At 37.6% G+C, this 21,203-nt stretch overlaps 1 protein-coding gene across 6 annotated transcripts in view; it reads right to left on the bottom strand.

Moving 5' to 3' along the window:
- The window catches only part of PARD3B (par-3 family cell polarity regulator beta), a 1,139,106-nt gene that overhangs the window by 219,986 nt on the left and 897,917 nt on the right, over positions 1 to 21,203 (bottom strand). The window contains exon 20 of one of the 6 annotated variants that reach the window (XM_008999275.5): positions 11,474 to 19,509. The exons of the other annotated variants lie outside the window; for them this stretch is intronic. Within the exon in view, the coding sequence (XP_008997523.4) occupies positions 19,476 to 19,509 (34 nt within the window). The 3' untranslated portion in view covers positions 11,474 to 19,475. Of the gene's footprint in view, positions 1 to 11,473; positions 19,510 to 21,203 lie in introns of those variants that run through there. 6 annotated transcript variants of the gene reach the window in all.

Here is a 21,203-nt window from a genome sequence, read left to right as displayed (position 1 = left end):
ATGGATCAATAAGAATGATTTTTATTACCAACATCAAAGGCAGGCCTACAAATTGGCACTTTATGGAAAAAAAATGTTTTTAGTAAGTAGTATAAAGTGAAACAGGAGGAGGTAGTAGGAGTTTTTGGAGGGAGTTTATATTATATAATATGTATTATTAAATACAGCAGCTGCTAGCTACACATGGATACTAAACTCTTGAAATGTGGCTAGTATGACTAAGGTACAAAATTTTAATTAAAATTTGAATAAATTAAATGTATTTAAAGGCACTAAGTTTATTTAAAGAAAGGCACTACTGAAAATATAAAATAAAAGGCTTAAAGAAGAAAAGAGTTAAACTTTTTAGATAACTGGAGAAGAGTGTTCCAGGCAGAGAGACAGCAGATATAAAGGCCCTGAGGCAGGCATGTGCTAAAAATAGCAAGGAGGCCAGTGTGAGGGACTGAGAAGCTGGAAGAGGCCAGAGAGGAAACAGGGACTTATGGAAAGCAAGGCCTTGAGATCAACAGTAGAGTTTGATTTTTACTCTTAGTGAGATGGGAAGCAAACTAAAGGTTTCGAGCAGTGAAGTGATAGGATCTGACTTACATGTCAAAAGGCTCTTTGACTATTTGTTGAGAAGAGACTGAAGGTGGGGAGCTCCGGGTGTGAGAACAGTTATTACATTTCAGGTGAGGGAAGGTGGTGGTTGTCCATGCAGGTCTAGCATTGGATCCAAGGTAAGAAGCAATTGGATCCATGAGCTAAAAATAAAACTGGTTTAAAAATAAAATTCTGTAATTAAGACTCTCCTTCAAATGCCTCAAAATAGAAAAGTTCTGCTACACCCAAGAGCCCATCCTGTCCAGTATCTCATCTATCTAAAAAGGTGAATTGACATCAATAATAATAGTAGTGATATATTTTCTCATGATTAAATGAAAGTTCTGAAAATGTACACAATACGAGTCTCAACTTTAGAGAAGAGGAAGCTGAGGTTAGAGAGGCTAAGCACTTTGTCTGACAGCTACGATTTACTAAATAAACATTATTTAGTAATCATTATTATTTAATAAATAATCTAAACACGATCACATTTTAAAAACTGACATAATGAAAACTTTCAGATAGCCCAAAAAAGGATAATAGCATAATGAGCTCCCATATACCTTTCATTTCTGTGTTCAATAATTATCAAGATTCAGGCAGGGCACAGTGGCTTCCACCTATAATTCCAGGATTTTGGGAGGCCAAGGCAGACAGATCACTTGAGGTCAGGAGTTCAAGACCAGCCTGGCCAACAAAGCAAAAACCTCATCTCTACTGCAAATACAAATCCCAGCTACTTGGGAGGCTGAGGCACAGAACTGCTTGAACCCAGGAGGTGGAGGTTACAGTGAGTGGAGATTGTGTCACTGCACTCCAGCCTGGGCCACAGAGCAAGACTCTGTTTAAAAAAATAAAAAATTAAAAATAAAAAATAATCAAGATTCTGTCATATTTTAAATCTATTTTTTCATTAATTTTTTTACTAAGCATTTTGAAAGTAAATCTCCCTACATACTTCCAAAGGCATATCAAATATCATGAATGTTTTATTATGCCATTGTTTTACCTAAAAATTATTCCTAAATTGTTAATTTCTAAAAACTTAACAATTATTCTTTGGTATCATCTTAATACCTAGTCCATAAACAAATTTTTTCCAAATGCCTTAAAAATGTCTGTCTTTCCCAGAGGATTAATTTGAATCAGGTTGTAAAAATACCTATACATTAAATTTGGTGTTTCCTTAAGTCTCATTAAATGTATTGATCTGTACTCTTTTTCCTTTTTGCTTTTTATTTTTTCCACATCATTGGATTATTGCAGAAAACAGGCTGATCTTCCTGTAGTTGGTCCCACATGCTGATTTCTCTGTTTATTTTCTTGTGAGGTGATTTAACTTATTTCTCCATTTCCCAAATGTCTGGTTTATGAACAGTAACTTCTAGAGCAGTGCTTTCCAATAAGATTTTCTGTGATGACAGAAATGGAAATGTTTTATATCCGTGCTATCTAATACAGCAGCCACTAGCTACACGTGGATACTGAACTCTTGAAATGTGGCTAGTATGACTAAGGTACAAAATTTTAATTATTAAAATTTAGGGCCTGGCACGGTGGCTCACGCCTGTAATCCCAGCACTTTGGGAGGCCAAGGCAAGTGGATCATGAGGTCATGAAGATCAAGACCATCCTGGCTAACATGGTGAAATCTCATCTCTACTAAAATACAAAAAATCAGCTGGGTGTGGTGGCGCACATCTGTTGTTCCAGCTATTCGGGAGGCTGAGGCAGAAGAACTGCTTGAACCCAGGAGGCGGAGGTTGCAATGAGCTGAGATTGTGCCACTGCACTCCAGCCTGGGTGACAGAGCAGACTTTGTCTCAAAAAATATTAAAAAATTAAATTTCAGTGTGACTAATGTCTACCATATTGGACAGTGCAGCTGGAGGCTTACTTATATTCAGCTACAACATTTTTCGGGGGAGAATACTCTGGTAGGTTACACGATGGCTCCCTAAAGTAGACAGTTGACTCTTGAACAACATGGAGGCTTAGATTCAGGTTCAACATTTTTGTGGAAGAGTACTTTTGCAGGTTGAATAGTGGCTTCCTAAAACAGACAGTTGACCCTTGAACAACGGGGTTTCAACTATATGGGTTCACTTATACATGGCTTTCTTTCAGCTAAACCCGATAAATATGGAGGGCTGACCTTTCATATAAGTGAATTCCACAGGGTCCTCACTTACATGTCGAGGGAAACTGTATGTCCATCTAGAACCTGTTGATGCAATCCTATTTGGATACAGGGTCTTTGTATGTGTAGTTAAGTTTAAGTTGTTGTAAGATTATCTTGGATTATCCATATGGGCTCTACATCTGATGACAAATGTTCTTGTAAAGAAGACATAAACAGAAAAGAAGAGCCAGAGAAGGCAAGGTGAAGGCAGAGGCAGATATTGGAGCCATGTGTCTATAAGCTAAGAAACACCCAGGATTGCTGGCAGCCAAGGGATGCTAGGACAGAGGAATATGGAACAGATCTTCTCTCACAGCCTCCAGGTAAGAAGCAACTCGCTGACACCTTGACTTCAGACTTCCAGTCTCCAGAGCAGTAAGAGAATAAACGTGCTGTAAAACTACCAAGTTTATGGTAATCTGTTAACCGGTGGCCCTATAAAACTAATACAAATACCTTAAAGGAAGGATATGTGCTTCAAATCATGTCATATTAATATGGCTTCATTAAATATGTAAAATGTATTTTTCCAAATTTAACATAACAAAGTAGGGTTACATAGCTTTTACCTCTGTCTTCTCCATCCTAAATATCTGATTGTCTTTAGTAATGCTGAGGTGATAAACTGATGTCTCCATTGTAAAGTTCTTCTATCAATCTTTCATCTAATTGTTTCTTTCATTGATCATTTTTGCCTGAATTAATTATTTCATTAGGGGTTGCACAATGGTCATTTGGAAGGTCATTTAAGAAAAAATTATTAGCTGGGATTCTTCTGTAAAGAAAATCTTTCAACAATTTTGGCGTTTTGATTATGGTGAGCTATATTTAGTATAGGGAAATCTGAATAAATGCTTAAATATTTCTTTTTCATTGCTAACTTTCAGAGTCAGGTGTTAGTGTCCTAGATACTTCTAATGGTGACAAATGAGTTATTAGGAACATTTTTTGGGGAATAAGGGATTGTGAACATAATTATAAACGTATGATTTTTTTAATATAAGTCCATTATATACAATACAAATTTGTAATAACATATTTAGATTTTCATTCCTAAAAAGCATTCCTTATACTTTTTTCTTACACATGTTGTCCATATTTAGTCAAGAGACTGCTTTATATGAGCTCCTTTGTCCTTCTGACTTAACCCTTTTGCCTTTGATAGCTTCCTTGCTTTACAACCAACAAGTAGTTCCAGGTTTATGTTGAGTATTAACCTGTCTTGGCCTCCCAAAATGCTGGGATTACAGGTGTGAGCCCCACACGATATATGGATACTAGTCCCATTAATGACTGCTTCACCTCCCAAATGCCCCACCTCCTAATACTATCACATTGGTGATTAGATTTCAACACATAAATTTGCTGCAGGGAATGGGGTTGGGGTGGGGGTGGGGGACAAAAACATTCAGATCACAGCAATCACTAACAGTATGACTATTAAAGTTTAAGACGTCTTCATTGCTCAATTTTTTGCTAGAATATATTACACTAAATATGTATAATCAAAATGTGTATTCTAATGTCACTTGAAGTATTTCTTTTTTCTGAATGGCTATGCAACAAATTTGTTTCACAGGCTGTTCATTTGGTTTGTTTTCAGTTTTTAGAGATTGTGTTTTCCTTTATATTTAATTTGCTAAATATGTAAGGCAATAAAAATATGTAAAGCATATTTTTCCAAATTTAAATATAGCAAAATATAGTTATAATGTATAGCTTTCTTTTCTGTCTTCTCTATCCCATGCGATATAACTATATTTGTTTTTTTAAAGCAAGCATGTCTATGTATTTTGATCCCTTCTTTCTTATAGAAAAGGTAGCATACTGTCCATATTTTTCTATACTTTTCTTTTTCAAATAGTGATAGAAGAACATTTCATATTAGCAAAAAAATTATAGACACTACAATTTCTTTAGATATCTTTCTTATTTTTTTAAATGTTTCACAGTATTCTACTGTGTGGACATGCTTTTATTTAATGAGTCATGCATTTGTGAACATTTGGGTATTTCTGATTTTTTGCTATTCCAAATAATGTCGTAATAAAAATTTTTGTGCAAATGTCAGTCCATATTGTTACCACTGTGGCTTTGGGGTGAATTCATACAAGTAGGATTCCTGGGTCAAAGAGAAACACACATACACTTTTTCTAGATTATGACAAATTTCCCTCCACATTTCTTTTATTTTGTATTGCCACCTGCAATGTAAGAGGATGCCTGCCTGTTTCTCTACAGTCTCATCAACAGAGCACATTGTCAAACTTTGGGAAATTTGATAAACGTAGGTGAGAAGTCATATTTCAGTGAAGTTTTAATTAGCCTATCTCTTATTATATGATGCTGAGTATTTTTTCATGTGCTTAAGGGCCATTTTCACTTCCTCTTCTGTGACTGTCCATATCTTTTGCTGATTTTACTATCAGATTGTTGGCCATTTTCCCCCCTTGATTTTTCCAAGACATTTGAATAGGAGCAATATTAGCACTTTGTCTGTGGTATAAGTTGCATATATATTTCCTTATTTGCCTTTTATAATTCATTAAACAATTATTGATTAGTGTTTCATACTTAATACCCCTCAAAAGCTTAGAACATTTTGTTACTTTTCTACACTATTTCTTGATTTGTCTCATGCAGAATGTCTCCGCAATAGTATAGTTCTGATTGACGTGGCCAGTACTAGGAATTTGTAGGCAGTAAAATTCTCTTTGCTGCTACTGTATGAACCCAAACAACAGAGTCAGAGATGAATAGAGAATAAAGAGAAGGTTTGCTCCCTATAGTGGTGACAGTAGTTGAGGTCAGGAAAGGTTTTTCTCGGAGAGCTTTGGGGTAAAAGAAGTAGTATCATTAAAAGAGATTATGAACTACCTGCTGTATAGCTTTCTTTATTGACAGCAGAGATAATTTGCCTGGCTATCATTTCTGCTTTTGTAATCGAAGCTACAATTAGGTCACTACAATTATCCTTTGTTCCAGAGAACAGGGGCTCAGTTTCTTCAGCTTTTCCCTATCAATGCAGATTCAAAGCTGCAAGCTATACCTGGTCAGGAACAATATGAGTTTTTTACTAGTGGTAGTAGTACTAGTATTATCAAAATTATTACACTGACCAGCCAAGACAATGTCACGTGCAATATGTTTCATCTTTTCAACAAAACTATTTTAACTGCATTAATATTTTTCACCATTGCCTCATTCCTGTCTGGTGTCTATAATATTTCCTAAATGATTTCCTTCTGTACCGCCCATTTTTTTTGTCAGACGAAACCAGATCTGACATTCTAAGGGAACTAGATTGATGGGATAATTTATCACTTTTCTTGATATAAATACATAAAAAACAAACACATTTATGCCTGTATAGTAAATTTGATACTCCACTGACACGCAATTTTTAAATGTAATTAATTGACTCTTTGTTTATGATTTCCTCTTTGCACACACAACACGGTGAGTTCTTCATGGTTTGCAGAATCCAGTATGTGGATATTGTGCTTACATAGTCTATGGTTTGCCAAAGATCATGGAGCAAAAAGCATGCTGATGTTCTTTTTATCTAAATCCTACATGCTCATTAAAGTAGGTCAAGGCAATAGAGTTTGGGAAGCTTCTGAGACTCAAGTGTGGGCTCAGAACATTCTAATTCTAGAGAATCCTGAAAAGTTAAAAGGTTCTTTGCCTGGGTGGGATGACCACAGAAAATACTTCCATATCTTCCATGGCCTGGAACCAAGCACATTCCCCATATCAAAAATGTGTGTGTGTGTGTGTGTGTGTGTGTTTACACGGAGTCTATTTCATATTCTAAACTAATGAGATTTGCAATTCCTACTGATGAGTTGCAGTTTTTACAATGCCAAATGGCAAGATTCTTTAGTATCTTTCCATTGCTACTAAACGCTGCCATTTCAAGAGAACTGCCCTTGAAGGCTCTCCAACCACTGCAATTTACATTTTCCCTAAATTTATACCTTTCCCAGACCCATTAAGCCTTCCTCATTGCTAATGCACTGAGTTCCTGTAATTTGTATTCTCATAATGTGGACAAGTTTCTCAGAAATGCTTAGTAAACATTTTTAGCTTTTCTTAGAAAATTAGCCCCAAAGAGAGGTGGGGATGTGACAGGGAACAACCTGCAGAGTGCTTATGATGTTCTCTGATAACAACTAGTTCCTTTATAACAGTCCTAGACAGTCCCTCTACAAAAGATGTCATTAGCATTGAAGGCATTAAATGATGTTCCTTAGGCTGCTGGCCAAGCTAACACTGAAGAAAGAGCTCTAAGAATCTGCCCTTGAGGGAGCCCTGCTGGTTGGATAAAATTTGTAACTTGCTGATGTGCTTTATTCTTACTGTTAATGACATTTGTAAGTGGCAAGAAATAGCATTTATTTTATTTATATTCCCCCAGTTTATATGTGTCCACTTTTTGTAGCACAGACCAAAGCAGAAAACAAAGTACATTTTCTGTATTAAAATTTTCTGGAGCACAGCATCATTTAATCTTAGGGACTGCCAAAGGTTGTATCTGAAAAATAAATGATAGGCCCTTGGCATGGTGGTGCTTATCATCATGTGGAAAAGAATGAGGATCAACCCTTTCTGTTGAATGTTTGAGGTATTGTAAGCTACGTAAACTTCCTGAAGAGGAAACAGGAAAAATAAAGAGAATAAATGGAAACTAGCTACATTTCCTTTCCTTTCCCTTCAGACCTTTCTTTTCTTTCTATTCTGTCACCCAGAATTTCACACCTGGCCGGTGCTCTCCTGGACACATCTTTGATCTTTGTCTCTCAAAGCTGACTCACATAAAAATGTGCTGAAGCATGGAAATCACAGGCTGTCCACACAGCATGTGCTGCTCTATTTCCTTTGTTTCCTTGGCCCTGAATGCCAGACTTCCCAAGGCCCTGGACACTCATCCGCAGGTTACAGAGAATCTTCATTGAAAGAACTCCGGGATTATGAAGAGCTCCAGAGGTACCACCAACTTCCACAGAGCCTGGATAAACCACCTTACATATAGAACCACGACAATACCTAGGAGAGGAATAAACACAGACCCTTCATACCTGAGGTTTCCATCTAGTCCAAAGGTATGGGGAACTCATATTCTGAAAAGTCACATTCTCTGCATCATAGAGAGTTTTAAAAGACACAGAGGGTGTAGTCTTTTCCCTCCTATCCTATTCACGCAGAAGACTTAAAATAGGTCCGCAAAAATATTGTATTCAATGACAGTATTTTTTTTAAACTTTTAAGTACAGGGCTTTAAGTGTAGGTTTGTTACATAGGTAAATCTGTGTTATGGGCCTTTTTTGTACAAATTATTTCATCACCCAGGTATGAAGCTTAGTACCCATTAGCTATTTTTCCTGATCCTCTCCCTCCTCCCTCCCTCCATCTTCCAAAAGTCTCCACTGTGTGTTGTTCCTCTCTATGTGCTCTCATCATTTAGCTCTCACTTATAAATGAGAACATGTGGTATTTGGTTTTCTGCTCTTGGGTTAGTTTGCTAAGGATAATGGCCTCCATTTCCATCCAGGCTCTTGCAAAGAACAAGATCCTGTTCATGTTTATGGCTGCAGACAGAGTATTCCATGGTGTATGTGTACCACATTTTCTTTATCCAGTCTGCCATTGATGGACATGTATGTTGATTCCATGTTGTAAATGTGATTCCATGTTGTGAACCCTACTGTGAATAGGGTTGTAATGAACATATGTAAACCACAGTATTTTCTATGGTGCTTATTAGCCTTGTCATTTTTGGCTTCTTAAGATGGTATTGCTCTGGAGAAAGCATATAGAATGTTCTCACAAGTCCAGACATATGCCAAGAAATGGGGCATGTCAGCCAATATGGTTTGATTCCAACATTTATTGAATATTTACTAGGTACTCAGAACTGAACTAGGCTAGATGAAAAGGACCAGGGACACATGAGTATCAGGTGGAAGAACCACAGGCTTTTCTATCAGGTCTGCAAACTAAGGTCCCCACCTACCTCCAAAATGGTAGTGAGAAGGACTTCCTTAACAGGGGCCCAAGCCTGAGGTGAGCATCCTTATCATCTGGCCTTCTTCCCTCTACCACACACACACTGAGGACACAGCATGGGCAGGGCCAAAAACTACCTTAGACAATCTCTGCTAAGCAGCCATCAGAGAAGGTTCGACAAGCTGATCCCGATGATGTCTGCTGTGTCTATGGTAATTCTGTCAGACTGTTGTGTAGCTAGGGGACAAGATAACTACCAGAAATGATCTCATCCTACTCCACTGGATGTTGAGGAGAAATGTTCTATCATGGCCATTGGTTCAAACCTGGGTGAAGAGGAGTATGAAGGAAGCTTTTATAGAGGACCATATGCTACATACACATGGCCTTGAGAACTACAGTGAGGATGTTTCATTTGTTAGGATAGGCAATGGCTATCTGTACACCAGAGCTTACTGTCTGATCTACCCTCGTTTGTCCCTCCACCAAGACCAATAGACATAAGCTAAGCCTATTCTTTGCAGTGCCTATTCTCAGTCCAGACCATGGCATTCTGTCACTCAGCTGGCTCCCTATTCCTTGGCCTACCTAGTTGCCCTTTGCTCCAGGTTTTGCATATAATTACAATAGAAAATCTCTTCATGTTTGAAAATAGACTTGTTTGATCTCCTGTTGGAACTGCAAGTTGCTAACCGATCCATAAAGTGTTTGAAAGAAGGGAGGGATTGTCATTTTTTATTGTGGCTATCAGGGTACTGTGGATGTCTGAGTTTCTAGATATGGGGAAACATCCTTCAATGACGTACATTACGACCCAAAATTTAGATTTGATTCAGACTTGATGTAACTGCAGCAAGGAAACACACTTTTTAAAAAGGAGGAAGGATGTGGCTAGATATCTCTTCCTTTCATGGAGAATCTAGTCATTAAACAGCAGTCAAACAATCTCTTTAACAGTCACTTTTTAACTGCTTCTCTGCTGGTAACACTTCCATGTCTTCCTTTAACACGTAGATAAAATCTAACCTCCCTGCAATGATCTGCGAGGCTATCCACTTGGTCACTGCTTCCTCTGTGACTCTGGCTTATGTCTGCTCACCCATAGTTATTCAACTCCAATTACAAAGCTTTTTTTTGCCTGAGGCCTGATTAGCTCTTGCAGTTCTTTCTGCCTGAAACCCCCTTCTTGCAACTGGCTCATCACTGAGATTGGATCTTGACATCTTAGGCATTCTTCCCAGTCCTATCTTTCTATCACATTTCTCTAGTTTATTTTCTTCATACTCCTATCATTACTTGATTTATCTTTTTTATTTATCTGTTTACAAGAATGGAAGCTTCATGGAAGCAGGGACCTTATTTGCCTTGTCTATTGCTAGAACCCTAATATCTCGCACAGTGCCTGGGAGACAGTAGGCACTCAATAATGTGATGATGGAAACAGACAAAGCAGGGTCTGAGAGAGAAGGCCAAGTGACAATGGAAGCAGAGACTGGAGAGGTGCATTTTAAAAATGGTGGAAGGAGCCATGAGCCAGGAATACAGGCAGCCAAGTAAAAGCCAATGATGTCGAGTCTGCAAAAGGAATCAGCCCAGCGGAGTCTAGCCCAATGAAACTAACTTCAGAATGATGGCCTCCAAAATGTTAAGAGAATAAATATTTGTTGTTTTGTAGATACCGAGTACATGGTTATTTGTCACAGCAGCAATGGGAAAGTAACACTGATTATGAATGAATGGAATTGATGGTGAGACCTAAAGAGAAGTATTTAGGTGTGCACTATTTTCATTCATAACCTGGGTCAGTATGTCTTTGCTCATCTTTCCTGCAATGTAGAAATATGAACAATGAAATTATCAGACCCTATAACATATGAAGAAAAAAATTAAATCAAATTCTGGCAGCTTTTCTTCTGTATGTCTTGAGGAGATTAAATATGGGATACAGTGGAACAGGAGAGAAAACCTATATAAATGGTTCTAAATGTTAAACATAACAATTACATTGGAGATGCTACAATGTTCCTACATTGTGTAGGCACAGCATCCACACAAACTAGTCCTGGCAGCTGACATCTGTAGTGCAAGAAATGACTACCTAGAAGAACAGTGAGTCGTAAGCAGATGATGTTAGGCCTTCTTTAAACAAAGATTAATTGTCTCATCAACTCCCAGAATACATTATACAGCACACGTTTGCTTTTGCTTTTTTTTTTTGAGACAGAGTCTCACTGTATCACACAAGCTGGAGTGCAGTGGCGCAATCCTGGCTCACTATAACCTCCGCCTCCCGGGTTCAGGCAGTGGCTGGCAATGAACCTGCCTCAACCTCCCGAGTAACTGGGACTACAGGCGACCACCACTGCTAATTTTTGTATTTTTAGTAGAGATGGGGTTTCATCATGTTGGCCCCGGGATGATCTCGATCTCTTGACCTTGTGATCTGCCCACCTTGGCCTCTCAAAGTGCTGGGATTACAGGAGTGAGCCAGAGTGCCCAGCCTCCTTTGCATTTTTAATAAAGCAAAACTTGAAAATGAGCAGCAATCTTTTAATTCCCACTCTTAGAAAATCTACAGTGACCTGCTTGCAAATAATACAAGGGAAGTATCCCAGAAGAGGTTCTTGGTTCATTAAAATAATCAGCATATTCCAATATGCATTCATCCCTGAAATAATAACAATTCACTTTCAATAAATTAATTATGGTTTTAATGAGCAAAATTTACATTTATATTTCTGCCTTAAGATCTTCATGGGAGGCAGCAGCATCCTCGCCCAGACAGTTCCACTGAAGCGAAGCCTTTTTCAGAGCAGACCTGGAGGTGTTGATGGGTATGTGAACACTGCTATTTCAGAATGGAAAAGCATGGTGATGTGGGGAGCCAAACAGCCTGGGATGGAAACTGAGCTCTGCCACTTTCTAATTTTGTACCATAGACAAATTATTTAACCTTTCTGTCACCTGTATATGAGAGATATAATAGTACCTACCCCAAAGGAAGAAGGCTAAATGACTTAATACCACAAAAGCCACTAGAAGAGTGTGGCTGGAACATAAATGACAATTGTTAGGAATAACAGTAACAGTCATCCACACCTGAGACAGGAGAGATTGAGAGCAAAGAGATACTTATGCAGTCTTCACATGCACACACCACTAGTAGCTCTTGAAAAACATAAACACAGCTTCTTTTAACTCCTCAATTCCACTTGGAACCCTAGACAGAGAGTAGAGACTTTTAATCAATGCTATATAACCTGGATGGGCCAGAATGCTCAGGAGAACAGGTGTGTTAATGGTTAATTGAATTTTCTGCTTGATCGAGAGCAAAGCAGCAAATACTTTTGGTTTGAATCTGTTGGCTGCAAATCTTTCGAAAATATACTAATCCTTTAATTTGCTCTAATCACATTCACTGAACAGATTTTTCTTTTTTAAAGAGGGAGGGACATCACTTGAAGACCACCCTTCTCTGCTGCAGTTTTCATCCTGTGACCTTGAGGTACTGAGGAATTACAGTGAAGTAATATTAGCTGTGACCTGACCTCATTCATTGAATCCACATTCCTAAAAGTTCATTCACCATGTGCCTGGCACTTGGAAGTGTTTCTTATTTCTTCCTGATTATCCCCTTTCTCCGTTTCCCTCCTGACTAGTGTAGTGTTCAGAAGAGAATGCAGATTAATGAAGTTTTGGGATAATTACTAACCTGAGAAGTTTAAAAAGTGAACCTACTTGTAAATGGAACTTGCTTTTTCTGGCTGTCTGGCATCTGCTCTATCTATGTCAATAGATGGGGGAAAAACTGGCCTTCGGTCACCCTAGTTGGCTTCTTCAGTTTTTCAAAACTGTAATGGAAATTCAATTTGCTCCACCTTTTGTTTATTATGGTGCTTGTGTTAGTCTGTTTTCACACTGCAGATAATGAAATACCCAAGACTGAGTGATTTATAAAGAAAAATAGGTTTAATGGACTCGCAGTTTTACATGGCTAGGGAGGGGGTCTCTATAAAGTTCTTCTTTATAAGGAGAACTTATAAAAGCATCAGATCTTGTGAGACTTATTCACTATCACAAGAACAGCATGGGAAAGACCTGCTCTCATGACTCAAATATCTCCCACTGGGTTCCTCCCATAACCCATGGGAATTGTGGGAGCTACAATTCAAGATTAGTTTGCGGGGCGGGGGACACAGCCAAACCCTATCAGTACTATGTTACTCTCTCTCTCCATATATATATATATATAGAGAGAGTAGTATAGTACTATATACAAATGGATAGTTTGTAAGCCACTTATAAGTATAGAAATATTTTGGCCAAATATTCTAGGCTACTAAGATTATAGTTTATAACTTAAAATATTTAAATAAATTTTGTATGTGTCTGAAGAATAGATCTTCAGTAATATAAATTTATGACCCAAAGTTATCTGCCTGACTTAATTGCTATTTTCCCAGAAAGTTTTGCCCTAAACTTTTCAACTGTATTCTGTCAGCTTTGGAGAAAGAAACTATAACAGAAAACACAATGATTGCTTGGAAAATCCCGTAGATTTTAAATAAAAATTTTCCCTGAGTCTTAAATTTCTCTCTAGTTAGCAGCAAAAATATCATGTATTATTGATGGGATTAAGAATTTAAATGTTGAAAAGTCTCTTTTAATTTGCTGCACAGTTAAGTCGTACTTCATGATTGAATCTAATGATTTCATTGCAAGTGTCTGGAAATACTGGGGGTAAAGAGGGTCTGTTCTGTTGTCCCAGCTACAACACTATTTTCTCATGGCTGCCTTCTCTGTGATCATACAGCATTTTAAAACCCTCTTTCAGCATTTATCACAGTCAGCTTTATTATAATTAGTTGTGTATTGGTCTCGCTGCTCTCTCTTAATCATGAACTTGTTGCGGGCAGGGACTAGATTGTGTTTTACACATATTGCCATTTCCCTCATGTGCCTAGATGCTCAATTAATATTTGCTGAATTATTAAAGAGTTCAGGCCAAAAATAATTAAAAAGTCAAAAGTGAATCATAACAGAAGTTATCTAGCCAAGTCCTCTTAAGTGGAAAAATTTCATATAACTTCAATTTAACCTCAGATTCAAAGGCGTGACAGCGCATCTCAAGGAAAAAGGTCCAGGGACCTAAAATAGATTACGTTAGTTCTCCAGATGATCAAAAGTACTAAAATTCATCAAAATACACATCTTTCTGATAAGCTTTTAGGCCTGAAATTGGGAACTATTCCACTGAAGTGACCAAGTTAAAGTGACCTTTCATATGAGAAAATGTAAAAAATGAAAAATGAGGAAAGAAGTAAAGACACAAGAGAAAACAAGATGATATAGATTAACAACAGTTTATCCAAGGAGTGCTGCCTATTAGGAAGACACATGCTTGTTAGATTTTCAAGGGCACACAAAGTGGGCGGGACACAATACAGGCCTCCACTGGGGGTTCCCAGAGAAGGCCGGCTTCCAGAGGAGGCCCCGTCTGCAGGGTGCCTCCAGCTGCTGAATGCAGAGCAGTTTCAGAAACATTTCTGTGCCTCAGTGAAAGGTAAATGAGGCTGGATTGATCTTGCAAGGATCTAGCCTGTGGAGATCAGGCTAGGGGCTATGAGGAAGAGATGCAAAGAGAGGCATCCAACAAACTATGGAGAGACTATGCCTAAGCCACTTTTTGAGTATGAAGATGACAAGTCTGCTCTACCCTCTGGTGATCTCTCAGGTATTCCTCCTGAAAATAAAGGTTCATTGTTCCCTTAGCTTGAAGGCCTTGAAGGTCCAACAGAATATATTTTTAGATGTTTACCTGGTGTTTGAGGTATAGATTTGAGCTTCTTGTAAGAAGTGCAGATTGTTTCAAGACCAAGAAACCTTATTTCTTTTTAAAAAAAATTAAGCCTAAGTCCTTAGCATCTATTACAGTACTTGCACCACAATGGGTACTTATGTGATTATTTTTAATGCATCAATCATCCATAAAGGGCATAATTTATATGATATCAGCCTTATTAGCATGTTGCCTTAACTCTTTGAGCCAGCCAGCTGTATTCTTTTCAGAAAATTAACAAATCCACTTTGTGCATGCTGCTCACCTGCAGGCCCAGGGCTCAGCACATTTTCAGGGATGAAAAAGTATGCGAGAAGGAGTGGTGCCTTCCCTGCAGGTGTTCCAGTCCCCTTACCCCAACATTTTTCTTGACTGCTTTTCAACATCTCCCTGTTTCTCCAAGAACCTAATTCTATTCATTGGTATTCTTTTATACAGCATGAAAACAGGTAATATATAATCATTTATTTAAACTAAAATATTACTTTTCCAGTTCATCGAGGAATGGTTATTTTCCAGTTCATCAAGGAATGGCTCACAGGGGATGTAGTAAGTAGGGTATTACCAGACACCGTTAAGCCTATATGCATATTATCTATCTATGTAACTATGTCACACACAAAGACACACACACGCAGGCACACTCGTGGTGAGAGCATTAAAGTTATTCTCACGAACAAGAATACTTTCAGACAGCTAAGCTTTCTTCATACCAGAAGCATGCCCTCAAGATGTCACAATGTAATAAAATAAATTCCCCTACTCCTTAGCTAGTCTATGCTTGAAACGGTTTCTCATATTCCTTCAGATGAAAAAAATTCCTTTCCTATATCATCTGATTATAAGGCAATGTAAAAATGAACATGTAAATAGAATCATAACATGTCTACATAGTTTCATATGCTTTCAAATGCCCTAGAAAAAGTTGTAAAAACATACTACATATTTTGGGTTTAATCTGTGATATTTGGAGATCTTCCTCAAATTTCCTGTGTCAGTTGGCATGATTTTAGTAAAATGTGTTTCTCCTGCTTAGAAGCAAAATCTTTCAGTATATCTTTGAGAACTTAAATTCCTATACTGGTTCACACATCATATTAGTTTATTATGTCACAATTTTAAAACATTTCTTTGAACTGAGGCAGAGTCAAGCTTATGTGACCAAGAGCAGTATAGACCAAGGTAATTGATATCTGTAGGTGGTTATTTCAAATTGATCAATAAGGACTGCACAGCTAGCTTCAGTAGAGTGTGCTTATACCTCTGAATATTCTTCATTTGGTGGCATGAATTTGTCACTGATGATATTAGGTATCCATTTTTACCTTAAGTCATATACACACTTGAGGCAAGGAATATTTTAGAATAATGTCAGTTTTCTTGGCATTGAATTTTTGTTTGCTAGTGAGATGAGTTATGCTTCCTTAAGAATTAAGTGCCCATTTCTTAACAGTCTGTGAAATGTTCTGGTTTCATTTAATACCTTTCTCTGTAAGGTTTTTGCTTCTCTGTCCATCCTTTGAAATAATTGGTGAGGTAAATCTATAATTACTGGGAATAGAATTGATCATCAAAACTAGGGAAACTATTATGCCAAGTTTTTAAGTTGCTGTGTGAAAATACCCTATATAGGAACATATTCAATTTGGGTTTAATATTGTCAAAAGCAGTGAACTATAATATTGAAGCATTTTGTTAAAGCTATGATCTTGTTTTTCCAAAGTGGAATATTTAATGGTAGTTGCATATTTTTTCAATATGCATTCATTTATGTGACCATTACAAAATGCGGCTCTGAAATTTAAAAGTCCAACTAGCAAATTATCCTTTTTTGACTTTCTTATTACATTCACTATAATCAGATTAAAAACATATGAATTACACCATACATTATCTTAACTCAGTGTTTTTCTTTAAAACAAAGTCAACCCACTAAAATGTCCTTTGATGCTCATTCAGCTAAAATCTTACACTTTTTTTTTTTGCAAAGGTGCACTATTTGATCTGAAAATATCTTTAAGTGCCTAGAATATATATATTTAGCACTTGAAACTTTTTCTGGCAATCAAAGCCTCTATTAGGGACTGTGAAACATTTTAGGATTATTGAACAAATATCAATTATGTCTATGTTCTCAGTGTCAATCTGGATTGGAAATGTGCCATCTTTTACATCTTCACTAATAGAATTTTTAATTAGCTGTTGATGCTGTCAATAATAGAGTCCACTATTATTTCAAAAAATGATTAGTCTAAGCAATTCCTCATCTACTCATTTGTGCGTTACTTTTAAGAACTGGTGCATACTATTATAATCAAGGTAATTTTTTTTTCTTTGAGACGGAGTTTCACTCATGTTGCTCAAGGCATAGTGCAATGGCTCACTGCAACCTTTACCTCCCGGGTTCCAGCGATTCTCCTGCCTCAGCCTCCCGAGTGGCTGGGATTACAGGCATGTGGCACCGTGCCTGGCTAATTTATAATCAAGGTAATTCTCAAGGAGGCCAGTATACTTTCAAAAAGAAGAATGTTTGACAAGATATTTTAATAGTTAGAAATGTTGTCTATTGCTTATTAAAATGTTGTCAGTTTTTGAAATTAAGCAACCTATTCAAAATTTAATACTGTTTTATACTTTTAAGTCAACCAGGACTTCACCGAATATCTTCTCTTTACAGAGATGTAAGAAAATGAAACGAGTTACAATCTATGCTTCAGGAGAATTAGGACTTAGACATGAATAAAACACATGCAATTGCAGGAGAGTATATGTTAGAAATATCTGGTAAGATAAAGGTTCTAATGGAATTGTGATGTGGACTCCTCATCACGGACTTGGAGAGTTTAGTCTGATTGCCTCCTTGAGAGAATAGCCCTTAGCATCTGAATATCACAAATAGCTGTTGCCATTTTTCATGATTCTCCATTTATATTAGTTTTTTATGCCTTCCCCCTGAAATACAATCAGCACCATGAATTCTGACTGAATTGACTCAAAATATGGCACAAAAATATCCTCATGTGACAAAGAATAAACCAAGGACAATGTGTCTCATCCATACAATCAAATTCAATTTTCCCTAAAAAGGCGATTCTTCCGTTTTAAAAGGTTAAAACAAATGGTACTTAAAAATAATTTCATCTGATTAAATTTAAGTCAATGAAAGAGGATGGGGACACAAGCGCAAATTCAGAACAACAACAAACCTCTCTCTGGGCCCACAGCATTTTCATTTCCTTGTGAAGTGGATGAAATAACATTCACTTTAAGGGTGTGTCTCTCAGGATCTGGTTCAGTGACAGGGAAACAAGTGCTGATAGTCCTGACACACTGGCCACTATGCTTCAGTGATCCATTTCCACTGTCCTCCTGCCTGTTACAAATGACCTCATATTTCTTGACACCATTTCATAGCCCAGGGAAAGTCTTATTTATATCTCTAAACACTATAGCTCTGTCGACCACTGATTTAGTCCATTCTACCTCTTATTTCCATTGTGGCAATTATTCAAAAATAAAATTAAAATCAGTATGGTTTTATAGTTGTTCATTCATTCATTCATTCATCCATTATTCAGCAACTTATTATTGAGTGCCTATTCTGTGAAACATAATATATTAGATACTGAGAGAAATAGAAAAATGCTTATGATATCATCCCCAAGCCAAGGAAATGGCATGGTAGTAAGGGAGAGAAGATATGTTTGTAAATTACAAATATATACAATTCAATGCAGAAAAGTGACAACAGTAATAATCACAAAGTGTGTCTATTATATGCCAAGCACAGTTCAAGATGCTTTAAGTATTTCATGTTATGTAAATTTTATAAGAACTCTGAAGGCTAGATATTTTTATCCCTTTTTTTCCCTTCAAATGATCAAGATCAGAAAGTTTTCTCAAAACATGCACCATCACATAGCTAGTACAGGGAAGAGGCAGGCTTTGAACCCAACAGTTTGATATTCATATACATTCTCTTTCAAAGAAAGACTAAGGAAAATAGTAAGTTCACCATTTATTAGCTATCTCTGTGCCTGGCACTATTCTGAATGCCTCACTTCAGAGTCTCATTTAATCCTCAAAACATTACTATGATGGTTATATACGCATTTTGTAGGTAAAGAAACTGAAAATTATCACAATCAAGCAACTTGACCCTGGATATGTAATGGGAGAATTATCTTTCAACTTGGTAGCTTGGGGAAGTATAATGGAGAAAGCAAGGTTTCACTGAATTTCCATTCATTTGGACCAACCCAGACAGGAGAAGGGTATTCTAGACAGGAGAAATGGTATTAGAAATGGCCCAGTGACTGGAAAGTGGTAATCTCAAAAAGTACGAACATTCCAGATTGGCTGAGCATAGAGGTCATATTGGTCAGGAGCAGAAATTATGATTAGAAGGTGACAGTTAGATATGTTAGGCCAAGGAGTTTAGACTGTATGCACCAGGTAATAGACAGTCACTGAAAGTTTGAGAGAGAGGAATGACTTTGATCAAAGCAATTATCACTGATCCATTTGTCTCTAACCTGTCATAATTTAATAACCTCTGCTTCAAGAAATCATAATTCAGAAATTATGTGTCTCCAAGAACATGAATACTAATATCTTCCATCTCAACAGCTCATTGTTGTTACTGTTGTTTAATACAGTTGAGGGGACTTTTCCATGACCTCTTGGAGAAGCAGACTTCTCTGCAATAGCCCAAACCACTTCAGCCTCTCTAACTCTCAATATGAGATGCTGACAAAGGACACAAAGCAGAAAGAGGCAGGAGTTTGTTTGTGCCTGGGAAAGGGGTCAGGTTCCTTGGGACAGCAACCAATTCCCTTCAGATGCACTGTAATGTCATTAAGTATTCACACTCCAAGGCCAAGGTAGGTAGCTGGAAAAGATGGAACAGAAAGAAAAGGACATTTCATTACATTTCCTCCAAAGACTCGATTCCAAATATTAGCAGGTTGCAGTTTCCACCCCCTTAATGTAATACATAGAAGAGAAGATGCAAATGTGGGAATTTTGTGAATTTAATAACTGTGGTTACAAGTGTTTTCTGCAGTCACATGCCCTGTGGACTTGGAGAGACTGGCAGTCACCCACCCCATTTCTGTCCCTTCTCCCTGAATGTGTTTCCAGGGCTGCCAAGAACTGGCTGCAGCCAGCACCCCCCCACTACTGTGCTACCATCTCATGCCAAGCTCACTATGCTTGAGGAGCAACTTCCAACCAGTGATCAATAAAAAATGAGGAGAAGCTTCTTGAATGGAAGTATCTGGCATGACTCCCAGCTGGGCAGAGTCTGCGCTCAACTTGGCCTCCTTTGTCATAACAGGATCCAATTCAGCAACTTCACAGATGGTGTTTCTCAGAGCATCCTAGGCTCCCAATACTGCATGGGTTATCTGGGATTTTAATTCCCAAAGATGGTCACAAAATAACACTGAGCACCAAGACTGAACCGGTGCATGCTTCGTAAATATTGCTTTTAATTTTCATGACCATGAAAGACAGATTTCTCATTTAATACATGAGGCTTGAAGTGGTTCAGTTTGTGCATGCAGAGTCATCTTTAGCCCACTCCTGGGTCTCGTAGTCTTTCCACTTGGCCATGTATCTCTCTGGGTCCATCACCTTGATTAGTTGGTCCCAAACATGGCTATAAATACAATCACTTGAGGAATACTTTCAAAATACATATCCTTAGGTTCACCTACAGAATTACTAAATATCTGTAGTGTATTTCTGTTATGTCTATCTATCTAAAATACGGTTTCTCAACTTTGGTACAAGTCAATAATTTGTACAAATAATTATTTGTTGTAGGGTGCCGTCCTATGCAGTACAGGATGCTGACATAGGACATGCCTGTGTTCTCCCAACTAGATTCCAGTAGCAGCTCCCCCGCCAGTGCAGCAACCGAAAATGTTCTCAGACATTGTCAAATACCCACTGGGTTCAGAATCACCCTAAGCTGAGAACCACTGATGTAAAAAGCTGCCCAAGAAATGCAGAAAAAGCATATTCAAAGTTTGGAGTTTGTAAATCACAGGCCTAGGTTAGTATTTCTGTGAAGGAGATGGGGCTGGAGGAGGCTAGGTGGGGATGGGGTCGGGGGAGAAGATTCCAGAAGACAATAGATTGAACATCCTTTCAAATCGTAGAGTTTGCCAACCTATGTGAACATCAACTAACCTTGGCTGGTCATGAAAGCTTCCCAAAGCAGGATATAACAAATGTTCCAATAAGGAAAGAGGATGAGAGACCACAGATTTTTTTTCAATATTTGATTTATAGAAGTTTGGTATATCCACAGTTTTCAGAGCACTTTCAGCAAATTAAATTTACTAGTACATTACCCAGCCCCAAACCAGCCCCCAGAAAATATTCTGGGTTCACTAAACTTTTATTTATGCAATTGTTTTTTCTTCTAAGGAACTTAGAAGTTAAAAAGCATTTTATCCAAGCAAAACGTAGAAAAGTGGGGCCTTTAAGTATGATTATTACCTTTTTTTTCTTTTCCTTTTTTTTTTTTTTGAGATGGAGTTTCTCTCTTGTTACCCAGGCTGGAGTGCAATGGTG

Source organism: Callithrix jacchus, chromosome 6 (genome assembly GCF_049354715.1).
Source record: "Callithrix jacchus isolate 240 chromosome 6, calJac240_pri, whole genome shotgun sequence".
Taxonomy (NCBI): domain Eukaryota; kingdom Metazoa; phylum Chordata; class Mammalia; order Primates; family Cebidae; genus Callithrix; species Callithrix jacchus.
The sequence above is the reverse complement of the archived record's forward strand: the minus strand, read 5'-3'. Positions and strand labels throughout refer to the sequence as shown.